The 12,959-nt window shown below is 41.8% G+C and overlaps 1 protein-coding gene across 4 annotated transcripts in view; it reads right to left on the bottom strand.

Moving 5' to 3' along the window:
- Positions 1-12,959, bottom strand: part of ATG2B (autophagy related 2B) — a 79,887-nt gene continuing 66,928 nt past the window's right edge. For all 4 annotated transcript variants that reach the window (XM_032405879.1, XM_032405880.1, XM_032405877.1 and 1 more), the window contains exons 35-42: positions 12,840-12,918; positions 12,320-12,527; positions 9,806-9,875; positions 9,391-9,473; positions 7,731-7,852; positions 7,324-7,478; positions 6,267-6,416; positions 1-2,571 (exon numbers count right to left, since the gene is read on the bottom strand). In XM_032405879.1, coding sequence (XP_032261770.1) covers positions 2,341-2,571; positions 6,267-6,416; positions 7,324-7,478; positions 7,731-7,852; positions 9,391-9,473; positions 9,806-9,875; positions 12,320-12,527; positions 12,840-12,918 — 1,098 coding nt within the window. In that variant the 3' untranslated portion in view covers positions 1-2,340. The remainder of the gene's footprint in view (positions 2,572-6,266; positions 6,417-7,323; positions 7,479-7,730; positions 7,853-9,390; positions 9,474-9,805; positions 9,876-12,319; positions 12,528-12,839; positions 12,919-12,959) is intronic.

Consider the following 12,959-nt stretch of genomic DNA (forward strand, 5'->3'; position numbering starts at 1 on the left):
CGCAGTCTACCAAACACACACACACACACCACACACACACACACCCCATCATCCAAAAATCTCTGTTGGGCCCCTTAGTTTACAGACAGATGCTGAGGCTTACAAGTCACCTGCCAAGTGAGGGCAGATCTGGCAGCCCAAAGGTCCTGCCCAACGCTCTCCTTACTGTGTCGCTGTGACATAAAGGTTGGAAAAGACATTTTTAAGAAAGAACAAATTGAGGATACCTAATAATGCAGAAGTGTTCAAATACAGTCTACATAAACATCTCAGATAAAGAGCATCTGGGTTAAACTGGCAATGAACAGAGCCCTGATACTGGGCCTTTCCGAGGCAGGTTTCTGGCTCCCAAACCCAGATTCTGCGGCTGCGGGTGCACAGGACAGAGAACCACGGAAATGACATTATGAAGATCTCTGTTACACTAGGATTTACAAACCAAATTTGTCAAAAGATGGGTCTATTTGCAACTCAAGAGTGCAAAGAAGAGGATGATTATTTCTCCCTAGACTATATCTAACTGAACTTAAATAGTGTAACTATGGAAGATGTCTTTTAAAATTAGAGATTTTATATTTTTAAGTTGATCAAGGGCTTTGCAGTTTAATTAATCATCACAAATAAGAGACATGGTATGTTCTGTTTTAAGGATGCATGGAGCATCCTGGGGTCAGCGAGCAGGGCGGTCAGAACGTGCCCCCGAGGCCGGCTGAGCCTTCTCAATGATGCATGGGCGTGGCTATTGTTTACTCAGGATCACATTCTGCATGGACTCCATTTAATTGGGACAGAGTAACGGATGGTTCTGTGAGCAGTGCCTTTTTAAAGTTTTTTCAGCAATAAAAAGGAAACAAAAATTAAATGCTGTTTAACACAGTTTTCATAAATTTTAAATGTCCAGATGTTTGGCTTACATTGCTTTCTTGTTCAGAAAATCTAGAGAATGGAATCGATTCGACATCATTTTTCAAACCCCAACCTGAAATGTAGTTCTGAAATCCAAATTCATGTGAATGGCATTCACCCCACTTCAGAAAATGAAAATTCACATCACATCAGTGGATGAACACAAAGTCCTGCATTTTTTCTACTAGATTCACCTAAAGTCAAAAAGTGAGTTCTTGTGAACAATTTTCCTCTTACTCCTAGGTAATGATTTACTTGATATTAACCAAAATCAGTTTTGAGAAAGTATTCCCAAGTATCTTGGGATGGATCCAAGTATTGCATCTATGAATATGCTCTAAGAAAAGCAAAATGTTCATGGAAGCATAGAACAATTTTACCTTTAAATAAAAATACTTTATTCATTCCTGACAGGTTATCAAAATGTACACTGTTAACCAAGTAAAAATGGTACTTCGAAATAGCTGACTAGGGCATATTTGGAGGATTTTTGGTTAATTTCAGAAAAGTAAAAATCATTTCCAATCTCCCTTTCCACACATTCCTAAAAGCTTGCACTGTATCTGCTGAAAAGTGAACATATAAACAATCATATGGGCCCCAGTTCATTATAGAATGCACATTTTCATTTACACTTAAAATAAATGGAAGTTACTACATCTGAGTTAGCTTCCTTTGCCAAACATTCAGTCTTACTCCTCTTTATATTTTGTGAAAATCTGTAAATTACATAACAAATAGATCACATGACTTGTATTAATCTACACACACACACACACACACACACACACACACACGATAAAGTGCAACAGAACATGTCTGCGACATTCACGTTCTCAACACCCACAGATTCTGAGGGAATGGAAATAATGTTCTCAAGTGCACGGACACTAAATCCAACAGACTAGGTTATTTATTCCTCAGGGTTATTTATATTAAAATCCTATTTGCTTTGCTTTCCCTGTAGTTTCTGTCTCTCATTCTCAATGAAAGTTTCGAAGCTGTGATTCTTTTTAAACCTTGAGAAAAATCAGCTCTCCTCAGGGCAACATAAATAGTGCTTTCAAAGTGCACTTTCAAAGTTTCTGAGCACTCTGTACTGTAACAGGAGGCTTCCAATGATCTCTCATCCAAAGCAAGGAGAATCACAGCCATTTTAATAAAAGCAAGCATTCCACTTACTTGGCAGCAAACGCTTAAGAACTTTTGACACGAACCACCAAACATTTCTCTACGCAAGTACCAAACTAGCCCTAAAATGTCACAAGTTTTTGGTTGCATGTTGCTTTGATATTAAATTATTTAACTAAGAAATGCTTTTGTTCCTGAGATGAGCACAATAAAATTAAATGAGTACCCTCTAAAGCTGCCAATGGGACACTATGCTCCTTACTTCTACCCTCACTATCTCCATAAAGAATCGCGTCTGAAATATCAGTCTTCCCCATGGCGCCATTTCTGTGACTCGTCTTGCCGAACATCTGGTCTAATTTGGTTTCTCATGCCACCTAACACATTTGATGTCGCTTCCGTGGCCACAATCAGAGGTTTCACCACCGCGGGAGGAATCTGGCGCAGGACCTCGCCCACGGCACCAGTGACCCCTCTGCTCTCGTGTTCTCGAGCTGCGGTTTCGTAAATTGTCTGAGCCGTGTCTGTAAGTCCCTGAAAGGGGGAGAGGAGAGAAGATCAGAAAAATCTCTAAATTATCCTATTGTATACAACTTTAGCAGAGTTCATCAACATTATGCTTGTAACTAAACCAAAAAACCCACTGTGCTTTTGAGATAACCCAGGATAATTATATTTATGACAGAATTGTAATTATAGGGAAAATAAGAGGCAATTATTATAATCTAGCATTTTGTTGTGACACGTGTATGTAGAAAATATAGCTAAGCTACCATTTCACGTAGAGAAGCTTAAAGAAATATTTAGGGGTGCCTGGGTGGCTCAGATGGTTAAGCATCTTTGCCTTCGGCTCAGGTCATGATCCCAGGGTCCTGGGATCGAGCCCCACATCGGGCTCCCTGCTCAGCGGGGAGTCTGCTTCTCCCCCTCCCTCTGCTTCCCCCCCTGCTCATGCTCTATCTCTGTGTCTCAAATGAATAAAAAAAAAAAAAAATCTTTTAAAAAAGAAATATTTAATGATCTAAGAGTAGCTTTCCTGGCACTATTAATCACTCTAGTTAAATCAAACTTAGCAAATAAAGCTTCTGGAATAAATATAATCACAAAAGGAATACGGTGATAGCTCCTTTGAGACAACTGTAACAAGAAAACCTAATTCTACAAAGCTCCAGAAAATTATTTGTTTTAAATTACTAGCTATGTACTAGAAAAGATAATTGTGGAACATTCAATTAAGATAAAAGGATTGGCTTAAATAGAAAAAATTCTGAAAACATAAAGCAGGAACATGTTTAATAATTTAAAAGTTTCGGGGCACCTGGGTGGCTCAGTCGTTAAGCGTCTGCCTTCGGCTCAGGTCATGATCCCAGGGTCCTGGGATCGAGCCCCGCATCGGGCTCCCTGCTCGGCGGGAGGCCTGCTTCTCCCTCTCCCACTCCCCCTGCTTGTGTTCCCTCTCTCACTGTGTCTCTCTCTGTCAAATAAATAAATAAAATCTTTAAAAAGTATCATTTCGGGCGCCTGGGTGGCTCAGTTGGTTAAGCGACTGCCTTCGGCTCAGGTCATGATCCTGGAGTCCCGGGATTGAGTCCCGCATCAGGCTCCCTGCTCGGCAGGGAGTCTGCTTCTCCCTCTCCCGCTCCCCCCTCTTGTGCTCTCTCTCTCTCTCACTCTCTCTCTCAAATAAATAAATAAATAAAAAATCTTTAAAAAGTATCATTTCTACCTGGCACGGCAGGGTAAACATGTAATACTGTAGGGGGAGGAAACGTACAGAAGAACTAAAAACAAATACAAGTGCAGTTTTTAAAACTATCGACAGTAAGTGAAACCGTGACAATAAAGAAAACGCTCACGGTTGGTCCACCTGTGCCCACATCCCTCTGTCTCCTCTCTCAGCCACCCTCCCTAGCCCGAAGACAATAAGCAGGTCCGAGCGGATTACAACCCAGTGAGCGTGGCCACCACCGCGTCACAGAAGTGAATTCGTATCTCGGCTCTATCACTTCAGTGTGTTACCTCAGCCAAGTATTTATTTCATTTGTTCTTTGTTTTGTTTTGTTGCTAGTCAAGTCCTTTCAATGGGGGATGAAGTCTGTGGTGACTGTCAGACTTCACTGGCTCAAGACGCCCGCAGAGCCTGGCGCTCTGTGCTCACGAGGCAGGCCCTGGCCCCGGCCTCCCGCCCAGGGAACGACGGAAGCAGGGGCCAGTCAGCACACGGCAAATGTCTGTGGGCCACACGGGTTCTATCGTGTATGCTTTTTTTTTTTTTTTTTCCTTTTTACAATCCTTTCAAGTTGTTAAAATAATTCTGAGCTGGTAGGTCCACACAAAAACAGGCCTGGGCCAGAGGTGACCTAGAAGTCACAGTGTGCCGAGCCCGGATCTAGAGGAGGAGCCCATCTGTGAACCAGCTGGAATGTTTTCTCTCCATCTTTGATTCACTAACATCGAAAAGGGAAAAGACACATTTATCACCACGTAAGGAGCCTCTATTTAAAAAGTTTTGAGGGGCGCCGGGTGGCTCAGTCGGTTAAGCGGCTGCCTTCGGCCCAGGTCATGATCCCAGGGTCCTGGGATCGAGCCCCACATCAGGCTCCCTGCTGAGCAGGAGCCTGCTTCTCCCTCTCCCTCTATCTGCCGCTCTCCCTGCTTATACTCTCTAATAAAATAAATAAAAAATAAAAAACTTAAAAAAAAAAGTTTTGGACACGGAAGTCAGATTCCTTGCTAATCAAGCGCACCTACCATCTCGATCCGTGCTCACACTGTCAAGTCTCAGAGAGAACCACACAGCAGACCCGAATACCCAGGGTCCAATAGAGGCCCCACTACTGACTCGCCCAGCTACACTGGGGAGCCATTTCCGCTGAGCCGGTGTCCTCATGGGCAAGTGAGGACCACCACCTACCTTTAGTGGTTGCCATACACCTGGCACAAAGTAAGCACACAAATATTTTTTCAAATGAATTTAGATTAAATCAGGCAAGCGTTATGCAAACTGCAAAGTGCTCCATTTCTAAGCGCTATTATATCCTGCGGCCCACGGCCCCTGCCATGCCCTGAACCCCACGATCATTTTTATAAACCTGATTTCTAACATGTCTACTGATAACTGGCCCAATCCTGACATCTATAGGAACAGATCTGACCAGTAATTATTCTCCCAACTAAGTCTCCTTTTAAGAAAAGCAGGTGGTCTTGCCTTTATTCCACTAATACATTTCCTCGGGGCCCTACCTCAGTGGTCTCCCGACCATTTGGGACCACAGAGGCCACTTTGTCAGGGAAAAGACTGTCCTAGGCACTTGTGCCTGTCAGAATAAAGACGGGGAAAAAGATCTTTAATGAAATCCTAATACATGCATCAAGAGTAAAACCATCTCAAACTTCATGTCACATTAAAAAGAATGTCAAGAAAGATTACAACGGGGAATGCTCCCAACAGTGCCCATTAAGAACCAGATTCACTGGTGCAACTAAATTGCAATTAGGCTTAATAAATGTTGAGATTCAGATAGTTACAAATCACCAACTTCATTCTTAACAACCTCTTGCACAAATGAATAAAGGGACACTTATATGAACATTGCTGTAGCAGTGGTTTAGGGAAAACAAGGTCTACCAATAGGAAAGTGAAGTACGCCACAGCCCTACGATGAAATGCCCTAAGACCGTTTAAATGAGACGTGCGTACATCACCACGGACAGACCTTGAAAGGCAGACGTTGCAGTGATACATACACTAAACACCATGTGTGTTAGCTTTTAAAATATAAAAACAGTACGTGTTGCTTATGAACACATATACAGTAAAAGTATAAAAACATGTACCAAAACATGTGTACCATCTTCAGGAGAGTGAAGGCACAGGAATGGGATCAGGCGAGTGACTGAGCTGACAAGCTGTGCTTTTAAACAAAGCTGAGTACGACAGCGCAGCACAACGACGTGCCACATCTGGGTGGTGCGAGCGTGCGCGCGTGTCCGTTACCCGGCTGGCTTCTGCACGTGAGGAGAATCAGCCTTTCCTCCAGATCACGACTCTCCTTGTGAGCCCATCACTACCTGGCCCTCTTCTCTGACCTCGTGCAGACACTGGCACTTGCTATTGGTAGCAATTCCAAGTCCACTCGCAGGGGTTTCCAACCACAAAATGCTCTTCCGACAAAAGCCAGGAAAGTGGGCCAGCCGGTTCCGGCCCGCGCACCCAGGTACGCACTCACCTCTTTCACAACACTGTAGGCCTTGGCCACACCTTCCCGCAGGTCCACTGGCTGGTGGGCTAAGCGGTGGTGAGGAAACCTTTTGATCTTCTTGGGCTCACTAGAAAGGGTCCCAGGAGACACCATGTCATAAGCAGTCTCTGCTGCCGCCTGGAATCATTTTATCAGAAGGTAAGAAATGAATCAGAAGAAAGTCTGCAGAGTTCTGCTCCAACAACGCACTTGCCATGGGGAGTCGGAAGAACAGAGGGACTCGCAGGCCCTAACGCAGGTGCGTCTGCGGTATCAGGAGTTCTCCACGACAAAAACTTAGCACTTTTATACCAAGAACATTAAAGTGCACATTAAGAACTAGTATCTGGATTGAGCTGACTTTCTCAGTCCTCCTCTCTCCCTCTGAGAACACTCTCCACGTTACCAGGTTAATCGAGAATGCCCTGTCTGTGAACAACTGGATAAGGTCAACTGGAGTTTAATACTTAACAAACCTTAATACGTCTACTGTTTTGATCTGTAATGCTTCCTTCACGTTTAGCTATGATCTGTTCATATAAATGAGGCAAAATAAATCCTCGATTAGGGCGCCTAGGTGGCTCAGTCGTTAAGCGTCTGCCTTCAGCTCAGGTCATGATGCCAGGGTCCTGGGATCGAGCCCCGCATCGGGCTCTCTGCTCCACGGGGGGGCCTGCTTCTCCCTCTCCCACTCCCCTGCTTGTGTTCCCTCTCTGTGTCTCTCTCTGTCAAATAAATAAATAAAAATCTTTCAAAATAAATAAATAAATAAATCCTCGACTAACTTAACAGTTACAATTTAACTGAAACAGGCAAACAAATTTGCACTGGATTCCACTGCTTTATTCTACGAATTCTTTACCACCAGAGAGCTGAGCAATAAAAACAAAAACCCCCCCAAAAAACCCCACGATATTAAATCATCATAAATAAGATATCTATTCTCAATGTTCTGTATATTTCACAGGGTCTTTTTAGAAACATAAACCCCCGACCATCCGGTAAGCCTTCCTGTCCGTACGGAGGACGGCATCGGCAGAGGTACCTGTATGGTCTGGACCGTCCTGTTGGTGAGCTCCAGCGCGGCCATCGCCGTCGAGGTGCCAAAGGACGCAGCACCTCTCTGGAACCCTCGGACGATGCGACCGTCCTTCCGGTACTGCTCTATTGGTAACCAGACCAAGTCCTTCAGGCCTTGCACTAGAACAACGGTCAACACGGAGCAATCAGTGGGAGTGCTGGGGCTCAGATCTCTGCTATCACTCTAACCCCGGGGTTTTAACCTCAAATGGGACGCAGAGTGCTCTTGCCGGTGTGTATGACCACACATAGAAGTTTTCTAGAAAGTTGGTCCCCACACAGACTGTCCCAAAGGCACCCATAACTCCAAAGGGGTTAAGAATCGCAGATCAGGCAAAATTAATCATCTTTTGATTAAAAAAGAAAACTCACCTAATTGTACTAGTGAATGCATAGGCCCAACACCTCCCAGGATTCCTGGTAGCTGGTTCTTCTTAATGTCAGTAAGCCATTCCGTGATTGCATACGAGAACAATTTGTCAATACCTAGCAAGCTAGAGCAAAAGACTATTAGTATGCAGAAAAGAGAAAGAAATTCATAGGTTCAGATAAGTTGGGGGAAGTTTTTTTTTTTTAGTTTCAGGAGTAGAATTTAGTGATTCATCAGTTGCATAGAACACCCAGTGCTCGTTACATCAAGTGTCCTCCTTAATGCTCATCACCCAGTTACCCCAACCCCTACACCCCCCCCCAGCAACCCTCAGTTTGTTCCCTAGAGTTAAGAGTCTCTTATGATTTGCCTTCCTCCCTGTTATTTTTCCTTCCCTTCTCCTATGTTCATCTATTCATCACAAGTAAAATCATATGGTATTTGTCTTTCTCTGACTGACTTAATTCGTTTACCATAATAAGTTGGGGTTTTTTTTTTTAACTTAAGACAAAAGAAAATTTACCAATTACAAGGACAAAATATTATAGATGTTCAATCTGAATGTACATATACACACATATATGTACACATATATATAATCCAGTTTAATGTTAGTAATTTCTACAAGGTTTCAGTAACATGTATACTTCTTCCACTGCTCCTATTTCTTGAACATCTAAAACTCTAGCATAGGGGGCACCTGGGTGGCTCAGCTGGTTAAGCACCAGACTCGGGTTTCAGCTCAGGTCATGATCCCAGGGTTGTAAGATCGAGTCCCACATCAGGCTCCATGCTCAGCACAGAGTCTGCTTGAGATTCTCTCTCTCGCTCTTCCTCCCCCCCCCCCCCCTGTGTGTGCACCCGCCCTCTCTCTCAAATAAATAAAATCTGGGGCGCCTGGGTGGCTCAGTCGGTTAAGCTTCGGCTCAGGTCGTGATCCCAGGGTCCTGGCATCGAGTCCCGCATCGGGCTCCCTGCTCAGCAGGGAGCCTGCTTCTCCCTCTCCCTCTGCTGCTCCCCCTGCTTGTGCTTGTTCTGTCTCTTTCTCTCTGACAAGTAAATAAAATCTTAAATAAATAAATAAATAAAATTTTTAAAGCTCTAGCATAGCATTAACTCAATGTCTATAAATTGCTACATGGTTCTCAGCCACTAAGAACCATTACATTGTGAACTTCCAGTCTTTTTGCTAAATAAATGAATTTATGACTTTGGGAAATTATTAAAAAATAACTACAGCTGTTTTTGAAAAATACTACTCTGTTCAAACTACTACTCTCTCAGCATAAAAAGTAGCCCCTAGGGCGCCTGGGTGGCTCAGTTGGTTAAGCGACTGCCTTCAGCTCAGGTCATGATCCTGGAGTCCCGGGATCGAGTCCCACATCGGGCTCCCTGCTCAGCAGGGAGTCTGCTTCTCCCTCTGCCCTCTTCCCTCTCGTGCTCTCTGTCTCTCATTCTCTCTCTCCCAAATAAATAAATAAAATCTTAAAAAAAAAAAAAAAAAAGTAGCCCCTAATCAGTAAGCCTCCTCTAAAAACAAGCTCTCTGCACACAATACTGTAAAACAATGATATGTTTGCTAAGAAAAGTCAGTGATCAATTTATTGTAAGCTAATCACAGTCACTATACCATAAAGCCTCATATGGTATAAATCAACCTACCCATGCCGGTAGAAAAGCCGCTTCAGCTTCAGTTCTGAGCAGTTTAACTGGGCCAGACCAATCAGAATCCCAGCCAGCGTACCCTTTAAAATTAAAAAAAGCCAGATTAATGTGTAACTGAGACACCCAACATCTAAAATAGTTGTTATTTGGGCAAGTCAAAGTAATATTCATTCACTTATGCAGCTAAAACACTTAAAATATTTACAAATACACACTTAATTATATATGACCCAAATTACACTAAATTTTACTCACAGGTTAAGTAAATGATGTTTACTTTAAAAACAGAATTTTAAAATCTTGCATGTCACTTCCAACATAAAAACCATGACAGAAAAAGTTTAAAAATTAACTCCATTAGAAAAACAAAAGAGATAATTTTGTAGAGTATATTTATACAAAGTTTCCAAACCTGATCCATTGATACGTGTTTGCCATGATAATCAAGTCGAATAGGAACTTCTGATGTGAATCTAAATTCTCTGAAGATAAAGAAAGGAGGGGAGTTATTTATATTCAAAAGTACTAATAGTTGAAATTAGAAATAAATTAATTTGTTCAACTGGATAATAAAAACAAAACCACAAAATAATGTGAATATCTCAAGACCTAAGGGCAATGTCTTTTAGTTCTATCTTAAGATAATATAACAACTAATGTTAATCATCTTATACATTGTATTTATTTTATTTAAATTTTCTCACAAAAAATCTCCTAGTTTACTAAATGTTTACCTTAGAAAAATTTATTCTGGCAGATATTCTCAATTTATACAGAAGAATAATAAAGGTGACCTTTAAGATTAAACCAAATAATAGAATCATTACCAAAAAGTAAAAAAGAGAAGAGGTAAGGGATTTATTTCAGCTCCATCATGAAGCAGAAAGTGCCAGAAAAGCCAGCCATTATTCCCAGTTTTACCAGTTATATGTGATGCAATCATGGGCAAGGAACTTAAACTCTGAGCCTAAACATCTTAGTAAATTTTTAAAATGCCACCCACGTTGGTGAATTTGAGTGAGCATTCTTGAAATTAATGCTTATAAACAGGATATCAACACACAAGCATTGGGAATTCTGTGAGAATGAAATCATAATTATATACCGATGGTATACATCAAACAAAAGGAGCCGGCTTCCCAAAGTTGGACTGTAAATTGGACTTAAAACACAATTTTTCTATGGAATTAATGTCTGTGTTTATATCCTAAGCCATTCCACAAAAGTCCAATTTAACCCACAGCAAAATGGAAATGCTGTATTTAAACGTCAATCACTATAGGAGCCTGGGACCCCAGGTCATCCCTCATTTCCAAATACACATCTCCACTTGGGTCCCTGGGCATTTTGGTTCTCTTCCTTTCTCACTCTTTGTTTTCTTCATGGCACATAATATGGCAAATCATGTATTTTAATTATTTGTAAGCTCAATTATACAGGGAATTTTTCTCGGCTTTGTTTACTGTGCCTAGAACAAAACCTGGCATACACAGAGTAAGAGCTCAATAAATATCTGTGGAATGGTTGGGGCTATTAGGCCATCACTTAGAAAATGCGCCAGATTTGGGATTAAGACCTGTGTTCTAGTCTTGACTCGGCCACTAACTGTGGTTTTGAGCAAGTCAACTTACTTCTCTGGACACTAAAGTTCTTCTTCTGTGAAGTGAGTAAACTAGACTATATCACTGACTACCACCCCTAGGCCTTCTAGGAGCTTTTAAGAGTAGAAACAGAAATCCATAGCAATTTTAAATAGTGTAATAAAAAAAACCAAAATTATTTACCTAAGTAAGTGAGGCCACACAAGCTGAATGAGAAATGTTAAATTTCTTTGCTTTCAGGCCAGAATTGTTAACAATTCAATTCCTTTTGGACTGGCTATCCAGTGTTTACAAAAACCAAACTAGGAGTTCATGTGTGATTAATATAAAATGAGAATTCACATTATTACTTATGATATGCAATTTTTTGGTAGTAAAAAAATTTTAAAGATCAATGTGGGAAAGTAATAAAAGAGATTCTTCTTTCCTGGTGAAACTTTTACAACTGCCAGAGATCATCTATCCCAGGATCTTTCCAATTCCCATATCGTTATTTTTTTTCTCTATTTTCAAGATAATAAAAATATGAAAGCACTTTAAATAGTTATACTGCCCGCTTTGGGCCATACACAAAGTCTAACCTAAAGTCAGCTTGAAAAGACAGAATCGGGGGACAATCGATGTCAACAGGAGTACAGACAACAAGGGGAAGTAACTAACGGTCCCTCACAACAACAGGTGGCTTAGATCTTCCTTCTTCCTCCTTCCACCGGAGCCAAGGCTCCATGCCCACCATGAGGGGCCGGGAAAGAAGGATGATGGGAAGAATGAATGGGTCTGGAACTGAGGATAAATTCCAGCGTGCAAGCAGCTAGCTGAGCATGGGCAGGAGCTACAGCGGATAGCAGGAGCACGCGGGCCTGCCTTTCCCGATAGTGCCGACTGAGCCAGGGAGTGAGGGGTCAGGAAAGACACAACAGTGATGGGGAAGGGCAGATGGAAAACCAGACAGAAAATGCCCACACTGGAGATGGGAAGCCAAGGTGTGTAAGGGAAAAGAGGAAAGGACATCATGATTGAGGAGGTACAAATAAGCCATAACAGTGACTGGGAAGAGGGACAGAAGGAGGAAAACAAAGCTAAGAGGAAAAGGACATTCCTGCTGCAGAATCCAGAGAAAATACCCCTGAGCCAGGGTTACTACCTGTAATCAAGGGGTGCAGGATACGTGGAGCCCACATGTAAATAAAGACACTAGTTACTGTTTGGCAGGGCAAAGAAAAGCTGGAATAACCTCATGATTAGTGGTGGTACACGAACACATTAAAGAACAACCTGCAAAACGCTAAAATAACTTCATGTGTTATCAAAATTAAGTGATTTACCTAAAAAACACGGGCTGATCACTAAATGATGCTTCTTCAGCTGAGAAGTCCTTCTCTAGCTCCCCATTAACCACTTCCACTGAATTGGCACCACCATCTTGGGAAGGCTGCTTTGGCCCAGGAAAAGAAAGACCGAGATTTGGCTCCTTGGAGGTGCTTAAATGCCTTGGCAAACTGCAGGTGACATCAGCTCCAGGAGACTTTTTAACTGAAAAGGTAATGTGTGCATTTGAAAAATTAGGAATGCTTCTTTAGAGCAACCATTTAAAATTAATGTGGATTTAACTTGTTTTGCTGCATTTAATAAACACAATAACTGCTACAGAGACTACCGACTTCCACCTTTTAAATTATTACTCTTACATAAACTGCATTTGCAAAATATAAAAAAATAAACACAAAGCACATTTATATAAATGAGAATAAAGACTGTAAGTACACTCTCAAAAAGGCCTCATAACAATCAAAATCAATCCAAGTATTTGATATAGACTTTTTCCAAACTATACATATTTAATACCTTCTGGATCTGGAGCCATTAGAAGCTCTACTTCTGTAGAAAGACTTGTGAAGAAATCCTTCAGGAAGAACAAGGCATCCTAAAATGAAAAGAAGTAATTATAACCAGGGCGGGGGGGGG

This window comes from Phoca vitulina, unplaced genomic scaffold (genome assembly GCF_004348235.1).
Source record: "Phoca vitulina isolate PV1807 unplaced genomic scaffold, GSC_HSeal_1.0 scaffold7, whole genome shotgun sequence".
NCBI lineage: Eukaryota > Metazoa > Chordata > Mammalia > Carnivora > Phocidae > Phoca > Phoca vitulina.